This window comes from Podarcis cretensis (assembly GCF_951804945.1).
Source record: "Podarcis cretensis genome assembly, chromosome: 9".
In the NCBI taxonomy this organism is placed as follows: Eukaryota; Metazoa; Chordata; class Lepidosauria; order Squamata; family Lacertidae; genus Podarcis; species Podarcis cretensis.
In genome coordinates this window covers 71,957,485-71,983,151 of record NC_137178.1, presented here as the reverse complement: position 1 = coordinate 71,983,151, position 25,667 = coordinate 71,957,485, and the positions used below count along the sequence as shown (strand labels likewise).

The 25,667-nt window shown below is 43.3% G+C and overlaps 1 protein-coding gene and 1 long non-coding RNA gene across 2 annotated transcripts in view; both read left to right on the top strand.

The window, feature by feature from the left end:
- SEPSECS (Sep (O-phosphoserine) tRNA:Sec (selenocysteine) tRNA synthase) overlaps window positions 1-21,051 on the top strand; it is a 43,072-nt gene extending 22,021 nt beyond the window's left edge. The window contains exons 6-11 of the mRNA XM_079989768.1: window positions 317-419; window positions 7,364-7,493; window positions 7,615-7,706; window positions 17,365-17,458; window positions 18,036-18,126; window positions 20,692-21,051. Coding sequence (XP_079845894.1) covers window positions 317-419; window positions 7,364-7,493; window positions 7,615-7,706; window positions 17,365-17,458; window positions 18,036-18,126; window positions 20,692-20,965 — 784 coding nt within the window. The 3' untranslated portion in view covers window positions 20,966-21,051. The remainder of the gene's footprint in view (window positions 1-316; window positions 420-7,363; window positions 7,494-7,614; window positions 7,707-17,364; window positions 17,459-18,035; window positions 18,127-20,691) is intronic.
- LOC307223966 lies at window positions 15,125-16,246 on the top strand. Its single transcript, XR_013842354.1, has 2 exons — window positions 15,125-15,433; window positions 15,808-16,246. It is a non-coding gene; the product is annotated as an uncharacterized lncRNA (long non-coding RNA).
- Window positions 21,052-25,667: the final 4,616 nt, after the last annotated feature.

The window sequence follows — 25,667 nt, the reverse complement described above, 5'->3', positions numbered from 1 at the left end:
ACCATAGTCTAAGGGCTTTGGTCTCGAACAGCATGAAACTTAGGAAGTTGCAAAAGCTTTTGGTGATATGCTCTTCTGTTCAAAGTCAATGCCAAATATGTCACCGGGTTTCCATGATCCCCTTGTAGGTTATGCAGCTATTTGAACTGTTTGAACTGTTTCTATCCCATCTTAAGCAGTAGGAGGCTAACTGAGATACTCAGCTTTGTTTCCCTTACATTTCCTTTTAATTTATTTCAGTCTTTCCTCCCAGGTTCCTTCTATTACTTTTCTGTCCTTGACTGTGTTTGCCCAAATTTCAATTTTATATTTGCAGGTTGGAAGAATTAGCCGAGATTTGTGCAAGATACGACATCCCCCACATTGTCAATAATGCATATGGAGTCCAGTCCTCCAAATGTATGCATCTCATTCAGCAGGTAAGGGGCATTTACCTCTATCTTGGACGTTGTGTCTCTAGATTAACTAGAGTTTTACACCAGACTTTGAAACTTGGAGCTTTCTAGCTGGCAATACTGTGTTTCCCTCTGTTATTTATCTATAATAATAATAATAATAATTTATTATTTATACCCCGCCCATCTAGCTGGGTTTCCCGAGCCACTCTGGGTGGCTTCCAACAAAATATTAAAATACAGTAGTCCATCAAACATTAAAAGCTTCCCTAAGCAGGGCTGCCTTCAGATGTCTTCTAAAAGTCTAGTAGTTGTTGTTCTCTTTGACATCTAGTGGGAGGGAATTCCACAGGGTGGGTGCCACTATACTTACCTTAATCTATACTTAACTCTCTTACTAGTCACAGATTTTCCTGAGAGAATGGGAGTGGAAGGAGCAGGGACAATAGCTGCTAAAGAGAGAGAAGATAAACTCAGAATGTGGGGTGGTAATTCCGCGATCCACACCAGTTTTCTCAGCCTTCTGAATTCTGAATTGTCAGAGCCTGACTTGTGTGAGGAGAGTAAAAGGCTCTTGAACTGGATGGGTTAAGAGTGCTCAACAGAAAAGGAGCTGTCATGGTATTTAAAAGCGAATAGGGAAATTAAATTTCAAGCACACAGCTTTGGGAGAATATACTATGCAAGGACTAGATAGTGTGGTGGCTAAGGAAATGAGTTGTGAGCCAGGACATACCTGATGCAAGCCTAGGAAAGCTACAACCTCTCTTTCTCTTACTTGTTTATTTTTTGCAAAATTTATATACTGCTTGATTGTAAGGAAACCTCGATAAGTGGTTTACAAAAATATGAAATAAAACGTTAACATTTCAATAAAAAAGTTATATAAAAAGTATTCAAACAGTGCCCATTCCACAGAGTTAGTCCAGGAGGATGCCATAGTCAGTTGTACTGAAGGCCACAGAGAGACCAAGAAGCAGGAGCAAAGTCACACTCGGTTCTGTCCCACTCTCGGTAAAGGTCATCCATTAGGACGACTAAGGTTGACTCAGCCCCATGGCCAGGCCTGAACCTAGTTTGGAATGGATCTAAACAATCTGTGTCATCCAAGAATGCCTGCAGCTGCTCCTACCCCCCAGTCTTTTCCACGGCCTTCCCCAAGTAAAGGAGTATTGGCAGCTGGTCAATAGTTAATCCACTCCAAGGGGTACAGGGCTGGTTTATTCAGGAGAGGCTGTACCACCCCATCTCTTTCAAGGTAGCAGGTACAACACCCCCTTCCACAATGAAGCTGTAAGCACATTCTGATCCAACCCACTCTTCTAGAATTAGAAAGCCAGGGTAGACGGGCTCAGAGGACATGTAGCTGGGGATATAGCTGAAAGCCCCTTGTCCACGTCAGCTGACTGCATAAGGCGAAACCGATCCCACAACACATCACGGACGGTGGCATTGGATACTTCATCTGCGACTGTGACAACCGCAGAGTCAAGGTCACTCTGAAGTCAAGCAACTTTATCCTCAAAGTGTGCAGCCAGTTGGTCACAGCAAGTCCTCAAATGCTCTAGTAAGTAACTGTCTAAAATAACTCCACCAGTCGGCCACAGTGCAGGCTGCAAAATGAGTCTTCTACACTGCATGATTAGGTGCACTAACCAGGGTTTGTTTGGGTGCAGAGCAAGTCTTGCACCACTTGAAGGCAGCCCTGATTAGGGAAGTTTTTAATATTTAATGCTGTATTGTTTTTAACACTCGATTGGAAGCCGCCCAGAGTGGCTGGGGAAACTCAGCCAGATGGGTGGGGTATAAATATTATTATTATTATTATTATTATTATTATTATTATTATTATTTATTTGCTTCATCTGGCTTGCTTCATATTCTGAAGCTGCCTAGAATACCAAGCAGCCAATGTTCAGGAGCGATTGTGTCAACCGTATTTCATCTCACCATTCCATCGCAAAACCAGGGCTTCTACAGGATCATCAGCTTTCTCCACTGGAAGACACCCTCCTCCCCAAGAATATTCAGGAATCCCCAGTTTCCTGAATCAGTCTCCTGGGGGATGGGGCATCTGAATGGGCCCCCACCCTTGCAGGGAGGAATTGCTGCTACCAGTCCAAGCTTTGTACATGCATGCATGCACCTGCAGTATGATGCTGGGGTGTGTGATGATAATAATACCGACATGAGAGATATTTTGTAAAGATATATGCATGTCTTAAAAGACTGAAAAGGTGGCATATAAATACTAGGTGTTTATTATTGTTGTTTATTAATGTGATTCCTGCATATGAATTGGCATCCATCTAATTTTTCTAAACCAACAGGCAGCTCAGCCCACAAATCAGTTAACCCAATATTAAGGCCATTTCGAGCTCTCGGATATTGTTTCCCCAATTTGGGGGCTTTTGCCACCAGTACTTCTTCGTGCAAAACGGCGTCACTGTTTGTGAAACTTCCTTTGTTGCAAAATTTGAGCTCCTTTAAATTGTTGAGCTGCTCAGATTCGCTACTGTTGTGTCTGTGTGATTGCGCTGATGTATAGGTTATAGATATGCAGCCAGAAGCAGCAGATTGAGTTAACACCTGCCCTTTAGCAGCATGTGATGGGGATCCCTGCTGAGGCAAGAGTCTTGGGCCCCTTTCCAACTGCCTATCTTGAGTATGAGTATAAATACTGTGGAACTTTTCTGTATCAGTAGTCCTTGTCCAGCCATCTGGCTAGTCAGTTTTCATAAGCTTTCTGCTTTCTTGATCTCCCCCCTCCCTCCATTTGGGGGTGACCCCTATGTTAAGATAGGCCAGACTTCTTGGGATTTTAGGAATGTGGCTTAGATTGTTGCTGAAATCTGTTTGTTAAAGGTATTTTAATGGCATACGTAGTTATGGAAACTGAACTTTTAAAAAGCTGCATTTGGAAAGATGCAATTCTTGGTGACAGCAGTCACGAAATTAAAAGGCGCCTGCTTCTTGGGAGAAAAGCAATGACAAACCTAGACAGCATCTTAAAAAGCAGAGAGATCACCTTGCCAACAAAGGACCTTATAGTTAAAGCTATGGTTTTCCCAGTAGTGATGTATGGAAGTGAGAGCTGGATCATAAAGAAGGCTGATCGCTGAAGAATTGATGCTTTTCATTATGGTGCTGGAGGAGACTCTTGAGAGTCCCATGGACTGCAAGAAGATCAAACCGATCCATTCTTAAGGAAATCAGCCCTGAGTGCTCACTGGAAGGACAGATCCTGAAGCTGAGGCTCCAATACTTTGGCCACCTCATGAGAAGAGAAGACTCCCTGGAAAAGACCCTGATGTTGGGAAAGATGGAGGGCACAAGGAGAAGGGGACGACAGAGGACGAGATGGTTGGACAGTGTTCTCGAAGCTACCAGCATGAGTTTGACCAAACTGTGGGAGGCAGTGGAAGACAGGAGTGCCTGGCGTGCTGTGGTCCATGGCGTCACGAAGGGTCGGACACGACCAAACAACAACAACAACAATTCTTGTCCTGTGGCCGATAAAGGCATACGGCAAAACAAGGGATGCATCAAAGTATTTGAAGTGGGGAATTCACGTTGGTGTGGGGTCTGTTTCCCTGTATCCCTTATGTCACAGCACCCATGACACCTTCCTTCCCTAACTGTTCAACATACACTGATATTAACCTACTCCAGCTGCTGGCATTAGATTCCGTTGGATGAGAAAACAAGCTAGCACCAACACACGCAGAACAAAACTAAATTAATACCAACAAGATAAGGGTTGTGGGAATTTGCTTTGGGGTAGGCATGTACCCTCAGGGGTGGATCCTGATTTGCAAAACGTGGTTTGGGGCGGGGCGGTCTTACGGCAGCTGCACCACATAGAACTGAGTGGGGTGGGGGGAATTTTGATGTGCCAAGCCAGAAAATTCCAGAGATAAAGAATTATCTAATGAAAGAACTTGAAGATGAGAGACCTCTGTAACACAGACTTGTTATTAAATTGCCTGAGGAAGGTAAGATCTGGCGCTGGGGAACCAGGTGGGGCTTGCACCCACCCTATCTTTTTTCCCCTCAGGCCTTGAACGCCAGAAATGAGATGCGTGTAAATACAGTAGTGTGGCAGACAATGAACAAGCAATAGGCCGGACAGTCACCACTCTTCCCATCCTCACAAACATATTTTCAGAGCTGGCTGTAGCCAAATTAACATTTGTATTGTGGAAAGCTCCACTGTTACATAGGAACGCTGAGATCAAAATGTGAAGAACAATTTAACTTTCTACATCACCTGTAATGGAAATAATAAATCACTTCTAATGATAGCCTTGTCAAGAAAATACTGAGTAGCACAATTGGTCCATTAGTCCACTGGGTTGCACACTGCTTTCTGTTTTGCTCCTGTTTGTTTATGATTTATGTTAAGACATTCAAAGGGATCACTTTTACTTATATTTTTATATGTTTTCTGCTTTGCATTGCATTATAGTAAACGTGGGTTCTTGGGGTGGTAGTCAACTAAGTTGTACTCAGAGTTGACCTATTAAAATTAATATATAACTTAGTTGTGCTCATTAATCTCAATGGATCTACTATGGTACCTTGGTTTGCATACGTCTTGGTTTGCATAAGTTTTGGATTACAAACATGTCAAACCCAGAAGTGCATGTCCCAGTTTGCAACCTTTTTTTGGATTACACCCCATTTTTTTGGATTATGAACTTTTTTTTTTTTTGAGGCTCCATTGGCGAAAGCGTGCCTTGGGTTACAACCTGTTTTGGTTTACAAACAGACCTTCAGAACGGATTATGGTTGTAAACCAAGGTACCACTGTACTCAAAATAGAGCTGAATGTCACTCTAAAGCTCAATCTAGGCAGGGTGGTAGTTGACCACACCTGGGAAATAAGTGTTCAGACCTTTTTGAATAGATTTCCACTCCTTGAGGGTCAAATTCACAGACTGGAGGTGCTGTTAGATGCAGCACTGGATGGCTCTGTGTGCAATACTACGTACAATTCAAAGGACTGGCTTTACCATAATCTATAAAGCCCTGTGTAGCTTGGGATCAACTCTGAAACAATGCATCCCCTGATGCTATCTGAGATGGTCGTTGTCCTGAGTTCTCCCACCAGATGAAGAAAAGGAGGTGGGGAACAGGAGGACAGGTCCTTTTCTGTGTTGGTACCCTGCTTGTGGAGCACACACCATCGGACTGCACACTTGGTGCCTATAATGAGTTTTTGGCACTAAGGTGGTGGTGGGGGACAACATGTTTATCTGCACAGATGTTTTAACTTAGCATATGTTGTTCTGTTGTTTTATTCATTGCTGATTTTAGGATCTTAGCTGGATTATTTTATTCTGCTGCTGTTCTATCTTAGCATGTTTTCTATTCTTAAAATGCCAGCCGTCCTAAGTCTCCTTGGTTAGGTGGGCTAGAAATACGTTAATGTAAATAAATCTTTCTGTTAAAAGACTCATGCTTCCTAAGCAGTTCAGCGTGAGAATGCAGATTAATTTAGTGATCCTCCAACTGTAAATTGAGATATGCATTTGTGATCTTACAGAAAGATCTCTTAGTGAACAGGAATTTTGTGGCTAAAACCTCATGGCACGTTTTGGAGAAGAGTGGTGTTGCAAGAGACCCGTCCTGTGGTTTTAATCTCTATTGTTTAACATGGTTTTCCAAAACAGTTTTAACAAGGAACAAAGGAGCCCCTGTAAAGAAACCTGGGCACAATCTACCAGACACTTCTCCTGTATCAAGTTCCATTGACGTGAATGGGAATTGTGCAAGACCCTGATAAGAGACTTAGCTGCCTTTGGTTCTTTCCCTCCCTCAACTGTCACTGAGCAGGAGTCATTTTATCAGGATACTGCGGAGGCCGAGGAGGGAAGTAGGGCCATTCTCAGTGTCAGTTCAGTTCAGCTGACAACACACCATAGCTGTCATCCGTCCCTTATTTGGCAGGAAACTCCCTTATCCCAGCGCCGTGTCCCTCTGCTGTCCCTTATTGATGATGTCCCTTAAATATCCTGGGTTTCAAAGGAAGCAGCTCCTCTCCCTCCCTCCCTGCCGGCCAGGGAGGAGGGAGGCTCCAACTGTGTTGCTTGGCTGCATTGCTCACCCAATAAGGAGTCTTAAGAACGACTGGGGGGTGGAGCTTCCATGCCTTGTGCTGATCAAATCGGCCGCGTTGCCTTTGCCTTTGCTCAGCGCTTCCCAGCGGAGAGGTGACGGTGGTTTTCCTTGCTGCATCCCCTTTGCCAGATTGCTGCGCTGTGGGAACCACTGCTTGAGGCTTTGTTTGGCTGCTGGCTGGGCTTTCTGCCTTTGGCTCGGAGGGGCTCAGAAGCCGAACATACCCGTTCTCTGAAAATCCCTTATTTTGGCTGCCCATCCCTTATTTCCGAGGCTGCTGGTCCCTTATTTTCAAATCTGTAAGTTGACAGCTATGCAACACACTTATTTTTGGCTCCTCCTCTCCCAGAACTATTTCCCTTCCAACTGGTCATTCTAAAAAACTTCAAGACATTTAAGAACAAATGCCTGAGTTTCCTTTCTTTCCTCCTCCTTCCCTATCTCTTTTTCTTTTGGAGGCAGACTGTCATTTTTAGTGAGCTGTCTGGGAGCCTTTGCAGCTAAAGAGTTGCTTTAAATAAATATGTGCCAAGAAGGACTGACAATTCTAATTTTCCTGGTAGGCTGTACTGATGCTTAGTGGCTTTGACTAATACTTTGTTCATCCGCCTACTGGGTTTATTTATCTTTTAATTAGCCGGCAAAAGAGAACCATAAAACAAATATAAAACAGATCAAAGACATCAGAAACAAAAGCAATTATCGTAGCAACAGTAAAAATGCAAAAAGCAGTAGATATAAAATCAGTTAAAACTGGGTTTTTAAAAGACCAATTCCTTGTTTATCACATAGATTAAGGATAGGTCACCTTGGTTCTCATCTTGGTTCTGTGTCTGTCTTTTTAGGGAGCACGAAGAGGTCGAATTGATGCGTTTGTGCAAAGTTTGGACAAAAACTTCATGGTTCCAGTAGGTGGTGCTATCATTGCTGGCTTCAGTGACTCCTTCATACAGGAGATCAGCAAAATGTACCCAGGTATATAGTTTTTAAATGGATTATTCTTCAGGAAACAACCCTGAAAGAAACTCAAATAGCTTATTCTCCCCAATGAGAAAAGAAATGATTTATATCTTATTTCTCTCTTCCCCACCCCCAGGAAGAGCATCAGCCTCTCCTTCATTAGATGTTCTCATTACATTGCTGACCTTGGGCACAAAGGGGTATCAACAGCTGCTAAAAGAAAGAAAGGTAATATTTCAAAATTAACTGATGGCAAATTACATCTTAAGTTGTAATAAACATGTAACAAACATTTTTGGAGCCTCAGCTGCAATGGGCACATGAAGCTTTCTTGTTTGGCCTGTAGCTATGTCTTTGTTGTTGTTTTTAAATGGGCTGACAACCAGGGCTCTGTTTTCTCAGTACCTTGGATCCTGAACACCTTGTGAGTCGAAAGTTTTGGCTCCTGAACGCCGCAAACCCAGAAGTGAGTGTTTTGGAACACAAACGTCCGACGTAGCTTCTGATTGGCGGCAGGAGCTTCCTGCCACCAATCGGAAGCCACACCTTGGTTTCTGAATATTTAGGAAGTCGAATGGACTTCCGGAACGGATTCTGTTTGACTTCCGAGGTACCACTGGATGTGCCATATTTCCACAGTGGGCTGGTATGCATGCAAAGTTTATCCATAGTTCAGCAGTACAGTGGTACCTCGGGTTACAGACGCTTCAGGTTACATACGCTTCAGGTTACAGACTCTACTAACCCAGAAATAGTACCTCGGGTTAAGAACTTTGCATCAGGATGAGAACAGAAATCGTGCTCTGGCGGCTCAGTGGCAGCAGGAGGCCCCATTAGCTAAAGTGGTGCTTCAGGTTAAGAACAGTTTCAGGTTAAGAACAGACCTCCAGAACGAATTAAGTTCTTAACCTGAGGTACCACTGTATATGAATGAGTCTCAGTGAGGCTGGGGCACTCGCCCCTCTTCTTGCTTTGTCCCATGTACAAACCAGGAATGCTCAAACCAGGAATCTTGACTTACAACAAACAATGGTAACTTGCCAATCAAACCAACTTCAGATCATGGGTTATGAAAGAAACTCAAATAGCTTATTCTCCCCAATCAGAAAAGAAATGATTTATATCTTATTTCTCTCTTCCCTACCCCAGGAAGAGCATCGGCCTCTCCTTCAGCTTCTTTAGCAAACAGTTGTTTGTTCTAAACCAAGATTCCTTGTTCACAAATAGCACTAAGCTGAGATTCTTTGAAACTAAAAGTTAACTTAGTTGAAGTCTAGGGCTGGATGGTATCCGGTTTTCAACACTGCACTCTATCACCAGCTAAACATTGTGATATACCAATGTATAAAGATGTCTGAAATAAGGATAGAGCTATGTAGAGGCATTGGCTGGCTTCACTGTTATTCTTGCACCATGATTTTTGCCGGCACCTGCTCTTGTGATTCGCTGGCCCCTGCAGGAGGCAGGGGAGAGCTGAGCTGGCAGAGTTAACGGGGGCTGCAAAAACCGAGAAAAGCATTGGCTGGCTTTCCGGTTTTTCCCACATTGTGATTTTTGCATAACACACAAACACACATAAACATCATGATTCAGGTTATATTGCCAGGTCAAAAATTTTGAAACAGAAATTTTATGGACTTCAAAACGGTTTGGGACGATATATCACCCTGCCCTTCTGAAGTCTCCCATGAGAGCCTGGCGCTTTGCTCAGGCTTGCCCATGTAGTTCTAAGTCATGGTTTAGCATTACATTCTGACCAACCTGGTGCCTTCCATCCTGGACGCTGCAGGTTGGTCTGCATGAGTCACAACCTTTAAAGCCCTATATGGCCTTGGACCCTCGTACCTACAGGACCGCTTCTCCTGGTATGTCCCACGGAGGATCATACGGTCTTCAGATAAAAACATCTTGGAGTTCCTGGGCCACAGGGAAGTTAGGCTGGCCTCGACCAGAGCCAGGGCTTTTTCGGCTGTGGCCCCGATCTGGTGGAACGCTCTGTCACAAGAGACTAGGGCCCTGTGGGACTTGACATCTTTCCGCAGGGCCTGCAAGACAGAGCTGTTCCACCAGGCCTTTGGCCCCCTCCTTTGGTAATCCTCATAGAATGCTAGCCCAACGGTTTCCATTAATTTGATTCTGAATTGATTTTAGAATGAATTGATTTTAGAATGTATTTCAATTAATTGATTGTGATTTTATGTAAATTGTGTTACTTTTACTGTTGTTAGCCGCTCTGAGCCCGGCTTCGGCTGGGGAGGGCGGGATATAAATATTTTTTTGTATTATTATTATTATTATTATTATTATTATTATTATTTTATTTATTAAGGCTGTGGGTGCAGTGGTGGTCCTGCCACCCCATTGAGCCCTTCCATTCTGTCTGGGGTTTGAATTATGGTCTTAGACGGTTAGACATACCCAAGACCACCCAATAAGATTTTTCTGATGATAGGATTACCTAGCCCTCTAATTTCAAATTTGCAAGTATCTTTTCCCCACGCTTGCCTTGATTTGCAGTCACCCTGGTTTATCTGCATTAAGTGCCTGACTGCAACCTCAAATGAAACTGTGTGCTGGGTCTACGTGAGACCGTTGGGAAAAGAGAGGTGGATGTGAATGCAGCATGCAGTGGACATGTCTTGATCACAACATGTTTAGGGAATGGGACCTTGCATCAAAAACTGCAAACAACCACCCAGCACTTCCCTGCCAGAAATGATGAGAGTAATTCAGGAACGTCCCTGCAAACCACCACCAAGTCTTGCAGTTGAGATGCCATCACCTTGTGATGAATGAGGCTGCAACAAGGCCTAATAAGATCAATAGGGGATGATTTCCCTTATTGATTCCTAGCTAAAAATAATCAAACAGGTCCACAAGCACAGTCTCAGTGCAACAACCAGCCCTGCACAGGGGAAAAAGAATTGTGAGTGTTGTGATGCACTTGAAGTTGCAGAGGGACTATTTGGTCAACAACCCATTAATCACACCACAACATCTTTAAACTCTAGGAAACACAAAAACGACAGTTGGAAGTACAGTTTTAATTTGGCATTCCTTCTGTGTGTCTCGTTCATAAGAGAATCTCCTAAATTTGTTCCTAACTTTATAAAATTACTAAGACGAGACCCAGCTATATGCGTGTCGCTGCCCTTTCTTGAACTGCAACACTTCAGAGAGTGTGTTTGTATGTGGGAGAGGGTGCTTTATAGAGTGGTTCTCAAGCATTGGGGTTTTTTTAAGGGTCTGTTCTGGGAGTATTTGTAGGCTAACAAAACTTGGGACATCAAAATGCAAGTGGGACCTAGAGGAAGAAGAAGAAAACAAAATGGTAGCCAAATTATATTTGCAAGGTTTCCTCTGCTTTAACTGAAATGCATTTGTGGAAATCTGACTAATCTCTAATAATTGACCTGAATTGGCAGTACATCAACAAATACGGTATCATTGCTTTCCCCCACTTTAGCGTGATGTGAGAGATCTTCTGATTTGCTGATGTAAGGGATTCTTGACAAATGCATGTTACTTCAGTTCTCGCATCTCTGAACTCTTGAATATTTAATATATTATTTTATTGTTTTGCAAGCTTAGAGCTATTCTCGTGTTAGGCAGAAACAAAGTGACTCGCTGCTACCTAAAATAGAAGCCTCTCTAATTCATGCCTAAGACGCCTGTGCCATTGTGCGGTTGCTTTGTGTAAGCAAAACAAAAAAAATCCAACCTGTGGCCTGCAGACAAATGGTTGAACGTGACATGTGGTGCTGCCTCCTTATTTTCTGCTGCAATAAGAATGTCAAGATATACTGTGTCTAGGTCGGTAGTTTCTTAGCAGTGCATGTCACAAGATAACGGTAAATAAGATAAGCGCCATGTGAATCTAGAGTACCCCACATGCATGCATATACGAAGGAAGCCACTCTCTACATCACTGCATGATTCACTGCTTTGATCTTAACTCCTCCCAAAGTGTGTGTGTGTGTGTGTGTGTGTGTGTGTGTGTGTGTTGGGATGTGAGGAAAGCTGATGTCAATTCTGCTGTGACCGCATCAGATGGGATGGGATCTGTCAGTCACTCCTGCTGAAAACACATGGCAGATTTCACCACCATATTCAAGAGGAGGCTGCCTATTTCATCTCTGCATGAGTCATTGTACAGAGTTTGCTTCCTTCGAGCCAGGAGGCCCAGGCAGATCAGTGACTCGTGTTGAAGAAGCAGGGAGGGAAAGCTCCTGCAAGGGCAATATGTTCTTACTCTTACATGTTAAAGGTAGTCAGAGAAGAGGGAAATATACCCAATCTTTAATACAGAAATGTTGAGACTAGTCTGGCCAGAAATCTGAGGAGCAGCGGTCTTAGGTACCAGCAGGAACAGCTAATTTGTAATTGTTCCAGGAAAGTCCCCTAGTGGCACCTTGGCATGAAATGAAGTGAAATTCCTAATAATTCTTCACAAATATACTATTATCATTTAAAAATGAAAACAATTGTACTGTTCCAATCCACATACACACAGGTTTCAAAAGTCAGTCTATACGTCTATAAAGTTGAGGGTTAGATTCATAGTATCGGTACTTAGGGTTGTATTGAATGTAGAGCTGTGGCTAAGGTTCTGTCAGCATAAGGATTTTGCTTGTGCAATGGACCTTTCTCCTCACACCATCCCAAAAAACTATTCAGTTCTGGCTGTTTTCTCAAACCTTCCAAAGAATATCTGGGGACAGCATAGAGTGCACTTGAAGAGAGGAGGAAGAAAGTCCCATTGCACTAGCAGGAATTAATGTGCTGTCTTCTGCCAGTGCAACGGGTCAACTGAATATGGACCACAGATACTAAGGATCATTTTGAATTGCTGGGAACCACAAATAATTTGGCTTTGGTAGATGACAAAGCTCAATGAAGACCATGTATCTTTAAAAATGATTAATATGTCACTCATTTGTTATTGCTTTAGTTAATATAACGAATAAAGAATTAGATGCTAACAATTTTGGTGAAGAAGCAAATCTAAGCAACTCAACCATATATTTTCACTGAAAAAGTAGTTCTGCTCCATAAGCATTATTTTCTAAATGTTGTGAATCAGTTTCTTGTTTCAGATTTGTTGCAGAAATAAGAACTATCACCTTGCTTTTCTTTTTTGTTTAGTGTACTTTGAATGTGTGTGTTCCTGAATGGTAAAATTTAATAGTGGTGGTTTATTGCCTTCTGCTCTGTGAAAGCTGAGGCACAGCTATTATGTTCTCAGCAGGAGCTATTTATAGCTTGACATTGAGTGCTCTTTTCTATATTGGTTCCACTACACCTACTCAAAAAAAGAAGCCAGGCTATTAAAAAAAAATCAGAATAATTTTCTCCCTTTTCTTGCCTTATCCTCATGTCAAATCTTATTGCAGGTTATTTGAGATTGCATCAATAAAGAGCCTAGCCAGTGTCTTGCAGAGGGGAGGTTAATCTCTGCAGCAGAACCTGATAGCTCGGCCCATATTCCTCCTCCCTCTGCATGACGCAAAGGAACATGTTTCATGCTCTCCACCTCCATGAGCGATAAATGGATCCAAGGCCAGAGAAAGTACTGGAGGCTTTCAGTGCATTTGTAATACTGTTGACAAATAAACAGGCTGCCTAGGGGCTAGGGAGTGTTTGCCCTAAGGCAGCACCCGTCCCCTAAAATGGCAATCTATCCTTCTCCCATCCTAGTTATAACCACCCATTAAGCTCCACTACTGAACAGATAGTTGAATGCAGGTATTGCTAGCCCACCTAGCCTTACCCACTGTACTGCACTGCCTATCTTAGTAGTTTTCATGCAACTCTTGTGGAATGGAGGAGCTGTGTAGTGCTTTTCGGCAGGCTTTTCTATCAGTAATCTGTCTTGTCTGGTTGAGATGACGCAGGATCCAAACTCCCCACTTGTCTGTGTGGAATAGTCCTTTCACACCTGCACAGGTGGAGAAAGATCATTTCCTTCCAGCAGCCACTATTATGGTAATGGTGGGGCAATACTTGAAAAGGAAGCAGAAAATACCCTATGGGTAAAAGTAAGGCGCCTATGCATTGCACTTTGGATTCCAACCATTCATTTGCTGGGCGTTTTTTTCAAGCTCCACTTAAGATTTTGCAAAGTCTAGTTAGATGAAACACTAAACCATGTCCACTATTAAGCTCGAGTGAATGATTACAGATGAAAGAAAAAGAAAACTTCACATGTCTAGGGAATTTCCATTCACACAAATCAAGCACAGGCCAAACAGCACTGCTCCAGAAGCTTATTATATATTAAAATGTATGCCACTTTATGAAACCTTCAGGCCCCATAAAGCAGTATGCAATTTTATTAAAAAATGGAACAAGCGCACCATAATTGAAAGGATCAGTACAATTAAACTGCAATCAGCAGAAAAGCCGCATGACATGTAACCATGCAGAGAAAACAAGTTAATTTAGACCAGTGCTTTTTTTTCTTGGGGGGGACGCAGGGGTACGCATACCCCTAAACATTTTGTGAATCTAAGTTTGGCCTCATTGAGGGGCAGTATTTCAATGAGTAGGGAAATGAGAGTACCCCTAAACATTTTTTTAGGAAAAAAGCACTGATTTAGACTAGAGGCCCACCTGTTTTGAAAAGGTTAGTGGCAAAGGGGTTAGACCTGCCTCTCAAGGGATCAATTTCCAGAATCTAAGGGTCACAAAAGCAAAGGCACTTACCTGCCACCCAGAGTTTAGATCATGGGTAGGCAAACTAAGGCCTGGGGGCTGGATTCGGCCCAATCACCTTCTAAATCCGGCCCGTGGACAGTCTGGGAATCAGTGTGTTTTTACATGAGTAGAATGTGTCCTTTTATTTAAAATGCATCTCTGGGTTATTTGTGGCCTGCCTGTTGTTTTTACATGAGTAGAAAATGTGCTTTTATTTAGAATGCATCTCTGGGTTATTTGTGGGACAAAGGAATTTGTGTTTTGTTTTGTTTTCCCAAAATAGAGTCTGGCTCCCCACAAGGTTTGAGGGACAGTGGACCAGCCCCCTGCTGAAAAAGTTTGCTGGCCCCTGCACTAAACCATGGTTGGCATTATGAACATGCACCAGGCACAAGACTCTGGCTCTCTAATCTTGGCATATGGGGAAAGGAGAAAGGCAAAGAGAAAACATTGGATTCCGGTTTGTGGTCCATTGGTTTGCCACTTCATCTAGATAGGCAAACTTTGCCACAGAAAGCGATTACAGTTGTGCCTCGCAAGACGAATGCCTCGCAAGACGGAAAACCCGCTAGACGAAAGGGTTTTCCGTTTTGGAGGTGCTTTGCAAAACGAATTTCCTATGGGCTTGCTTCGCAAGATGAAAATGTCTTGCAAGTTCCTGCGGGGTTTTTTCCCTCCCCCCCCTTTTTCTAAGCCGCTAAGCCACTTATCAGCTGATCCGCTAAGCTGCTAAGCCGCTTATCAGCTGATCCACTAAGCCGCTTAACAGCTGATCCGCTAAGCCGCTTATCAACTGATCTGCTAAGCCGCTTATCAGCTGATCCGCTAAGCCGCTAATAGCGCTAATCCGCTAAGCCGCTAATGGGCTTGCTTTGCAAGACGAAAAAACCGCAAGAGGAAGAGACTCGCGGAACGGATTCTTTTCGTCTTGCGACGCACCACTGTAGAAGTTTCTAATCTTGGCACGAAAAAGGAATGGAAAGGGGAGGGGGAAGTAGGTGACCCCAAAGCTCATTCTCATACTGCCAAACCATGGCTTCTCCGTACATCAGAGTAGCATATGGTTCTGTTCTAACAAAGAGCCAGCAAAAGGCTCCTGAAAATAACTCACTCAACATGTCTACTCACTTGAACTGTGTAACTTGGGACACACACACACATTTGAGAGATCTGTTTTCATTTGTGTGAAAACTGCAATTTGTGAATATCTCTGGGTTACTGGTTATTGAAATCCATACTCAGTTATACTTGTTTAAGAGGTGTGGAGTAGGGACGCAGGTGGCGCTGTGGGTTAAAGCCTCAGCGCCTAGGGCTTGCCGATCGAAAGGTTGGCGGTTCGAATCCCTGCGGCGGGGTGCGCTCCCGCTGCTCGGTCCCAGCGCCTGCCAACCTAGCAGTTTGAAAGCACCTCCGGGTGCAAGTAGATAAATAGGGACCGCTTACCAGCGGGAAGGTAAACGGCGTTTCCGTGTGCGGCTCTGGCTCGCCAGAGCAGCGATGTCACGCTGGCCACGTGACCCGGAAGTGTCTCCGGACAGCGCTGGCCCCTGGCCTCTTAAGTGAGATGGGCGCACAACCCCAGAGTCTGTCAAGACTGGCCCGTACGGGCAGGGGTACCTTTACCTTTTAAGAGCTGTGGATATGCCACACATTTTGGAGGTAACTTTTTTTTTGTTTTTTTCCTCAAATGCTGCTGATCTAGCATAAAGCATTGTTTTCCTTGGCTTTTTAATCTAATCTCTTCACTTCCCCCATTGGAAATTTAGCTGGCATTTTAGTGCTTAAGTTGTTCAGTACTCTTCTAGTATGATAAGATCCTTTTGTGTCTTGAGTTAAATATAGCACTTGCAATGTAGAAAAATCAATGGAATTTGGTTACATTTCTCTTAAGTAAAACTTGTGTTTGGAGTCCTCGTAAATTCTTCACAGAGTAGCCAGATTTTCTAATAGAGGTTAGATATGGATTTGGCCTCACAAAAACTATTGCCGAATACATGGCACCACTAATTTATTGTATGGTAAACTGCTTAGTTAGCTGCTTGTAAGATCTAGACACGTATTAAAATGGGGGGGGGGGGGGGAATAATTCTGAAAGGCAGATCATTTAATAAATCACGGGTGTTTACTGTTTCGTTCCCCCTTGTTTCACCATGTCACTTCAGTCAGCCAGCCACAATTAATTAATAGCTTTAACGTCCTGGTTTTAAATTAGCTGGTTTTACTGCTGCAAAAAGCTCCTAAAAGCTCGGCTCTGAAAGTTGTTTTGTTTGGGCTTCCTTGTGGTAGTCTTGCTTTGGGGATTAGCCAAGGGGTGAAGATTTCTGCCAAATCCACTATCCATGGCGTGTATATTGTTCCTTGGCTTTTGTGAGGAGTTGGACATGGGTTGCTCTTCAGTCCTCATAATGTTGGATCTGTGAGAGGTGGCTTGTCTAATCCCTGCCCAGCCTCCAAAACTTTTCATGCCACTACACTGCCTGAGAAATTAATTTGATTTGAACTCAGGACTCAGGACTCATCCAGACTTCATTTTGTGCTGTGTTTCTAGGCACAAGTCTGTGTCCTAGTGTTTTGTTTTTTTTTCCTTTTCTTTTATTGTCCTGGTGCTTTCCCCAGGAAAATCTGTGTTTTGCTGCTAAATCGGAGCAAACAGCAATTGGGTTTTCTGCCATTTGCTCTGATTCAGTGGTAAAGCACAGATTTCCCAGGGGGGGGAAGCACCTACTTTGGGATACAAGCTTTATCTGGGACCAACTAAGTTTCCCTGGTCTTTGGTTACATCCTTCCAGCTGGTCCCTGTAAAATAATAATAATTTAATAATTTATTATTTATACCCCGCCCATCTGGCTGAGTTTCCCCGGCCACTCTGGGCAGCTCCCAATCAAGTGTTAAAAACAATGCAGCATTAAATATTTAAAACTAATAATAATAATAATAATAATAATAATTCCTGTAAAAAGATGCAGGAAAACACTGCTCTTGGTTTCCTCAATGCTGTTTGATTAGCCAGCAGCGCCTTGTCTTTGTTGACCTCAAACCTGCTTGCTTCTGCTTTTGTTTTAATGGATTAATCTAAATATTAAGTAGGAAATACTTGGTGGCAAACTTGAAGACACAAATTTCCAGTGAAGAATAGCAAAAAAAAAAAAAAAGAACTAAAAGCAGTTGATCCCCCTTCTCTCCCCCTAGGAAATGTTTTCCTACCTTTCGGAGAATGTGAAGAAATTAGCGGAAGCTTACAACGAGAGGCTGCTGGAAACACCTCACAACCCCATCTCCTTAGGTAATTAGGGTGTTGTGGGATGGTTTCATCTGCAGAGAAGAATAGATATCTGTGCTGTAATAAAGCAGAGGGTGATTATATCATGGCAAATGTGGTTTGTGACTTTCACTTCTGAACTGTCCAGGGAAGGTTTTGTTGTTGTTGTTAATGGGAATTACAGTGGTATCTCGGGTTACAGACGCTTCAGGTTACAGACTCCGCTAACCCAGAAATAGTACCTCGGGTTAAGAACTTTGCTTCAGAGTGAGAACAGAAATAGCGCAGCAACGGCGCAGTGGGAGGCGCCATTAGCTAAAGTGGTACCTCAGGTTAAGAACATTTTCAGGTTAAGAACGGACTTCCGGAACAAATTAAGTTCTTAACCCGAGGTACTACTGTATAGAAATGTTTAAAATAAATAAATAGGCTGATTCCCCCCCCCCCCATATGAATGGGACGCTTAGGCATCTCTCTCTCTCTCTCTCTCTCTCTCTCTCTCACACACACACACACACACTTTTCCAAAACTTTCTACTAATGCTTGCTGTAGAAAGGAATTATTATAAATTACAGTAACCTTGTTAACTTGTATTTTCAGCTATGTCACTCAGAGAGCTAGATAAACAAAGTGGGACAGCTGTCACGCAGCTTGGATCTATGCTTTTCACCAGACAAGTGTCTGGCGCAAGGTAAGTACTTCCGTTAACGTCTCAGATTCAAAAACGCATTGAAGCAAATTTTCTGGGCACAAGCCGCACTTCAGTTGGAGCCAGTTTCAAAATTGACCCAAAAGATATGCAGAGCTTGGCAGGACAGAGCTTGCATGCAACTTGGTTCTGTGCATGTTTACTCTGAAGCAAATCCCACTGATTTCAGTGGCACTCGCTCCCAGGTGAGGGCAGCTGGAACCCAAACCTCCCTTATGTGGGGCGTTGGTAGTATCCTGCCTGCAGAAAGTCGCAAAGTGTGGCATTCCAAGGGCAGGGCTGAGCTGGCCCTGGATCAACTGAATCCCAAGTTGGTCTCACAGCCAATGACTGCCAGCATTGGTGGTTGAGAGTCTGGATTGGGCCCTTAGTAGGTTTGCATTCCTTTTGTTGTCGTTTAGTTGTGTCCGACTCTTTGTGACCCCATGGACCAGAGCACGCCAGGCACTCCTGTCTTCCACTGCCTCCCGCAGTTTGGTGAAACTCATGCTGGTAGCTTCGAGAACACTGTCTAACCATCTCATCCTCTGTCGTCCCCTTCTCCTTGTGCCCTCCATCTTTCCCAACATCAGGGTCTTTGAAGGTGACTCGGAAACTACAACTAATCCAGAATGCGGCAGCTAGACTGGTGACTGGGAGCGGCCGCCGAGACCATATAACACCGGTCTTGAAAGACCTACATTGGCTCCCAGTATGTTTCCGAGCACAATTCAAAGTGTTGGTGCTGACCTTTAAAGCCCTAAACGGCCTCGGTCCAGTATACCTGAAGGAGCGTCTCCACCCCCATCATTCTGCCCGGACGCTGAGGTCCAGCGCCGAGGGCCTTCTGGCAGTTCCCTCATTGCGAGAAGTGAGGTAACAGGGAACCAGGCAGAGGGCCTTCTCGGTAGTGGCGCCCGCCCTGTGGAACGCCCTTCCAGCAGATGTCAAAGTGATAAACAACTACCTGACATTCAGAAGACATCTTAAGGCAGCCCTGTTCAGGGAAGTTTTTAACGTGTGATATTTTACTGTATTTTTGGTTTTTATGTAAGCCGCCCAGAGTGGCTGGGGAGGCCCAGCCAGATGGGCGGGGTATAAATAATAAATTATTATTATTATTATTATTATTATTATTATTCCAGGGAGTCTTCTCTTCTCATCAGGTGGCCAAAGTATTGGAGCCTCAGCTTCAGGATCTGTCCTTCCAGTGAGCACTCAGGGCTGATTTCCTTCAGAATAGAGAGGTTTGATCTTCTTGCAGTCCATGGGACTCTCAAGAGTCTCCTCCACCACCATAATTCAAAAGCATCAATTCTTCGGCGATCAGCCTTCTTTATAGTCCAGCTCTCACTTCCATACATCACTACTGGGAAAACCATAGCTTTAACTATACGGACCTTTGTTGGCAAGGTGATGTCTCTGCTTTTTAAGATGCTATCTAGGTTTGTCATTGCTTTTCTCCCAAGAAACAGGCGTCTTTTAATTTCGTGACTGCTGTCACCATCTGCAGTGTTCATGGAGCCCAAGAAAGTAAAATCTCTCACTTCCTCAATTTCTTCCCCTTCTATTTGCCAGGAGGTGATGGGCCCAGTGGCCATGATCTTCGTTTTTTTGATGTTGAGCTTCAGACCATATTTTGCGCTCTCCTCTTTCACCCTCATTAAAAGGTTCTTTAATTCCTCCTCACTTTCTGCCATCAAGGTTGTGTCATCTGCATATCTGAGGTTGTTGATATTTCTTCCGGCAATCTTAATTCCGGCTTGGGATTAATCAAGCCCAGCCTTTTGCATGATGAATTCTGCATATAAGTTAAATAAGCAGGGAGACAATATACAGTCTTGTCATACTCCTTTCCCAATTTTGAACCAATCAGTTGTTCCATATCCAGTTCTAACTGTAGGTTCTTGTCCCACATAGAGATTTCTCAGGAGACAGATGAGGTGAACTTTAAGAACTTGCCATTGTTTGCTGTGGTCGACACAGTCAAATGCTTTTGTGTAGTCAATGAAGCAGACGTAGATGTCTTTCTGGAACTCTCTAGCTTTCTCCATAATCCAGCGCATGTTTGCAATTTGGTCTTCTGGTTCCTCTGACCCTTCGAAATCCAGCTTGCACTTCTGGGAGTTCTTGGTCCACATACTGCTTAAGCCTGCCTTGTTGAATTTTAAGCATAACCTTGCTAGCATGTGAAATGAGTGCAATTGTGCGGTAGTTGGAGCATTCTTTGGCACTGCCCTTCTTTGGAATTGGGATGTAGACTGATCTTCTCCAATCCTCTGGCCACTGCTGAGTTTTCCAAATTTGCTGGCATATTGAGTGTAGCACCTTAACAGCATCATCTTTTAAAATTTTAAATAGTTCAGCTGGAATATCATCACTTCCACTGGCCTTGTTATTAGCAGTGCTTTCTAAAGCCCATTTGACTTCACTCTCCAGGATGTCTGGCTCTTTCCTTTAAGTCACCATAATTACCCCTGAAAATTTCAACAAGTTAGGTTGTTCTGTGTTTTATTTCTGGGTGTATTTCTGAATGTAACTTTTTTTCCTTCTCTCCTCCCCTTTCAGGGTCGTTCCCCTTGGGTCTCAGCAAACGGTGAGTGGTTACACTTTCAAAGGCTTCATGGCCCATACAAACAAATACCACTGTGCCTACCTCAATGCTGCTTCAGCCATTGGAATGACGAAAGAAGATGTCGATGTGTTCTTGAAAAGACTTGATAAGTGCTTGAAGGCTCTTAGCAAAGGAAAGAACAATGAAAAAGGTTCTCCAGCACTGAATGAAGAAGTGGCCTCCAGTATGGAAAAGTGCAATTTAGTCGAAGAAGATGACCGAAAATAGCTTAAGGAAGATGCTTCCCGACTTAGGATGTTCAGCATTTATATCAGGGTCATGTCATGCAACCTGCAGTACAATTAATGGGGGGGGGGGATAACCAAAATGTTAAGTGATGCAGGACACATTCCTCTGATGCATTAATTCCATTTAAATGAATGGGAGGTGTTCAAGTGCACCATTGGTGCTGTTGTGCAGCTCCCATTCATTTCAGTGGGTCTTGCACTGAAATGAATGTTTACACATTCGCATTTCCTTGTGAATGATAAATATTGGAGCGTGGCTTTATTTTCACCTAAGAAACCAGTTCTTTGGTTAGGGAGTTTTCCTTTCTGTATAATGCAGGTTATTCAGTGAAAACAGGTTATTCTCTACCTTACGAGCTCCATTTTGCATGTGAGCGAAAACGGAAAGGGATTTCATTTTTAATTCATCCATAGTCCAATAGGCTTTGCTCTTTTTTTGACTCAACAGACCTCTTACAGATGGAAGCTTTATGGCTTCCCCTGTGATGGTGCCTTGCGTTCTGTTTTAGAGTTCAGGTGAGGCCAGCATGATGTGCAGAGGTTGTTGGACTCCCAACTCAGATCAGCCACAGCCAGCATAGTCAACGGTCAGGGACGTGGGAGTTGTACAACAACATCTGGAGGATGCCATATTTACTACCACTGCTGTAGTGCCTCAAAAGGGGGACCATTTCTCCCCTGAGCTGATTTTAATATGTTATTATGCATTGCTGCTTTCCGGGTATTGGATTCCATATTATGGCAGTAACACCAAAATGCAATTCTGAAGTCTAGAGTTATCGTCATAGTCAGTTAGCATTCCCTCCACTTCTGGGTTGTAGCATTGTAGCACTGCCTACAGTCAGTGAATTTAGAAGGTTATCTCAGTGGTGTGAGATTCAGGCAGAAGGAAATGGTAACCATGGAAGTTGGGTATAAATTTACCCTTTATGTGCTAAAGAATATATGGCAGTAGCTATTCTTGCTTGTAATCCTGTAACACTATACTACGACTGTAGTATATGTTACAGATAGGTAGCCGTGTTGGTCTGCCATAGTCAAAACAAAATAAAAAAATTCCTTCCAGTAGCACCTTAAAGACCAACTAAGTTAGTTCTTGGTATGAGCTTTCGTGTGCATGCATCTGAAGAAGTGTGCATGCACACAAAAGCTCATACCAAGAACTAACTTAGTTGGTCTTTAAGGTGCTACTGGAAGGAATTTTTTTATTGTAGTATATGTGTGATTGCCATTTATGCATAACGGAGCCAGGATACTCAGTGACTGATTCATAACTGTTGCAGCAGCAACAGTACTGAGTTATCGTGCTATTGGCACATGGGGTGCAATGTTTGTTTCTTGTTCTCTTGTGTCGGGAAAAGTCGTCTAGATAACATTTCTGTGTTACGCATCTGTATTTTGCGGTCTGGCATTCAAACTTGGTTATATGGGATGTTATGACATACATAACTACACTCTACCTTATTTGCTGCAACCTTCCTGTTCCATTTTCACTCACACAGCACCCTTAGGTGAGTTTTAAAGTGAAGCATCAACTTTATTATAAGGGAAGCAAGGTAAAAGATGGTGTAGTTCTGCCAGTGAGAACAAGACAACTTCAAAGGTCGCCCACGCACAAGACTCAATACAAGGTTATTATGCATGCTGCAGAACCTCTGAATTCTTTAGAATTAAGAGCTTTAATTCAAATAATTGAGTTTGATTTGTAACGGGTTGCTGTAGACATAAGTAATTACTATCAGTGGATGTTCTCAGGTAAATTTAGGTGGGCGCTCTGGTCATCTTAATTGAATAAATTATAAGTTTTTCCTTGGTTTTTTGTGGTGAATGTTTTCTACCCCTCACCTTGCCACCCACCAAAACTCATTTTTCCCCAATTTGTGTATCATTTGTGAGAGGATGACTCAAAAGACCTCTTCATTTATGGGTGCAATATCACCATTTCAATTGAGAATCCCGTGCTTAGGGCTGGTGTGCAGCTTTTATGGTAATGTGATAGCTCTTTTATATAAAGTCTCCCACGAGGCAGCTTTCACCATCATGGAAGCTGATGACATTATGTGACAGCTCACGCTAATTGTGCAATTTTCTTAAGTAGGCAAATTCCCTTTAAGGCTATGAGCATTTAGGAACTTCAAGCTTCCCTGCTATTTATATATTCATTTATTAGAGTTATATTCCACCTTTCCATCGGGCAGCTCAAGGAAGTGTACATGGTTCTGCTCTTCCTCATTTCATCTCCACAACAACCCTGAAAGGTAGGTTAGGCTGAGAGGCAGGGACTGGTCACCCAGTAAACTTCTTGGCTGAGTGGAGATTTGAACACTGGTCTCCTACGCCCTAGTCTGACACTCATCCACTACACCATGCTGCTCTTTAAGCTAGATCCCAATATTCCCCAACCTGGGGACCTTCAGATATTTGGGAATTAAGCTCCCATTAGCCCTGATTTTTGGCTGTTCCAGCTGGTCCTGATGGGAACTGCGGGGTTATAAAAAAGATGACTGGTGTGGAGAGCTGGAACAACTTCTGGAAAACGTTGGTTCTCCCACCGAAGCTGATAAATGGTTGGGTTAAATTCATGGAGGATAGTTGCATCTATAAATAATCAAATTGCCAGGTGTTTTATTCATGCCGTGCTTAGGAGCTTTCCAGAGACATCCGATGGCTAGCCATAGTTGGCAACGAGTGAGTTGGATCGATCTCAATCTGCTCAAGCAAGGTGATTCTTATTTTCCCTAACCTAATGCACCATTCCCAACCCCAGGCCACCTGAACTGTGTCAGATTGCCAGGGCTGGCTCCAGCAGTAGCAGATGATTGCCTGTGTTGCTGCTGTATACTGGGGTACAGAAGTGGAGATGCGAGGTCAGCAAATGGCAAATGCGCTAGCCCTTCTGGATAGATCCTACATATTTATTTATTTTTTCATAAAATTTATATACCACTTGGTTGTGGACAAAAACTCAGAGCGGTTTACAAAAGGTAAAACTGGGGGAAATTTACAACCCTACTTTGAAATATACAAAAGTTAAAATACAAACCAACAGCTCAACTTTCTAAGCATGTGGGTCGGCTTGTCAACACAGGAAACTTTTATCAGGTGCCTAAAAGGCTGCAGGGAAGACACCTGTTTGATCTCAAGAGGCAGAGTGCAGGTGCTGCCACACAAAACAATCGAATTCTTACAAATGCAGAACGGGTATTATGTGGCGCTTGTAGGAGTGCCAGTTCTGCCAATAAAAGTGGCCAAGTAGCTACGTGTAGGTCAAGGCGATCCCATAGGTAAACTGGTCCCAGCTTGTTAAGGGCTTATATACTAATAGTAACAACTTGAACTTGGCCCAGTAGCAAATCAGCAAGCAGTGCAGATCTCTGAGCACAGATGTTCTATGTTGGCAAGGCCTTACCCTTGTCAGCAATTGTGCTGCAGCATTCTGCACTAACTGCAGCTTCCGGATCAAGTGTGAGGGAAGCCCCACATAGAGTGCATTGCAGTAATCTAGTTTTGAAATGACCAATGCATGATCTACTGTGGCAAGGCTTTCCTGGTCCAGGAATGGCCACAGATGTCAAACCAGCCGCAACTGGTAAAACGCATTAATGTCCCTACATTCACAAATGTGAGTCCTCATAGTCCCAAGGATTATTGGTCATAAGGAGGGTGTTGACTGGTGTAACTCCTCCTAGCTAGGGTGGTGTATGTGATGTGATTCCTGGGAGCTTTGGGAGGAGTAGCACCTGAAAACCTCAACTTCCATCTTTATAAAACAAATTTCTAGTCCTTTATAGCTATGTAAAGGTTAGCACTTATGATAAAGTAGGTGCCTTAATGGAAGTGATGTATGGAAGTGAAAGCTGGACCATAAAGAAGGCTGATCACCAAAGAATTGATGCTTTTGAATTATGGTGCTGGAGGAGACTCTTGAGAGTCCCATGGACTGCAAGAAGATCAAACCTATCCATTCTGAAGGAAATCAGCCCTGAGTGCTCACTGGAAGGACAGATTGTGAAGCTGAGGCTCCAATACTTTGGCCACCTTATGAGAAGAGAAGACTCCCTGGAAAAGACCCTGATGTTGGGAAAGATGGAGGGCACAAGGAGAAGGGGACGACAGAGGACGAGATGGTTGGATAGCTACCAGCTTGAAGCTACCAGCATGAGTTTGACCAAACTGTGGGAAGCAGTGGAAGACAGAAGTGCCTGGCATGCTTTGGTCCATGGGGTCACGAAGAGTCAGACCCAACTAAACGATTAAACAACAACAAAAGGTGCCTTAAACCTGTTAAGCTCTGTTAGGAGATCAAACAACAAAAGCAGTTCCTCGCTGCAGGTTTACAATCTAAAAGGAATGGCACAAAAGAAATGAGAAAGGAATTGGAAAGCAAGCGAATTTAAGCCCCCATTCCTAAAGTTACATTAATTGTTTTTAGGCTACCAGCAGCTCTGGGAGGAAAGGGTTAAGTGTTCTACAGTTCTAATGAAAATAGTGTCCCCCTCGTGCCTGATGAAGATATCTTCAGTATTGCATCTACTTTTGTCCCTATACTGAATAGAAAACCTGGGAATGCAAGGTTTATTCTATGCAAAAAATAATAAAAATGTGCCAACATCTTTCTGGTTTTGGGAAGTTGCTGCAGCACAGAACATTGAGAAGAAATAAAAACCTACCAAATGCAGCGA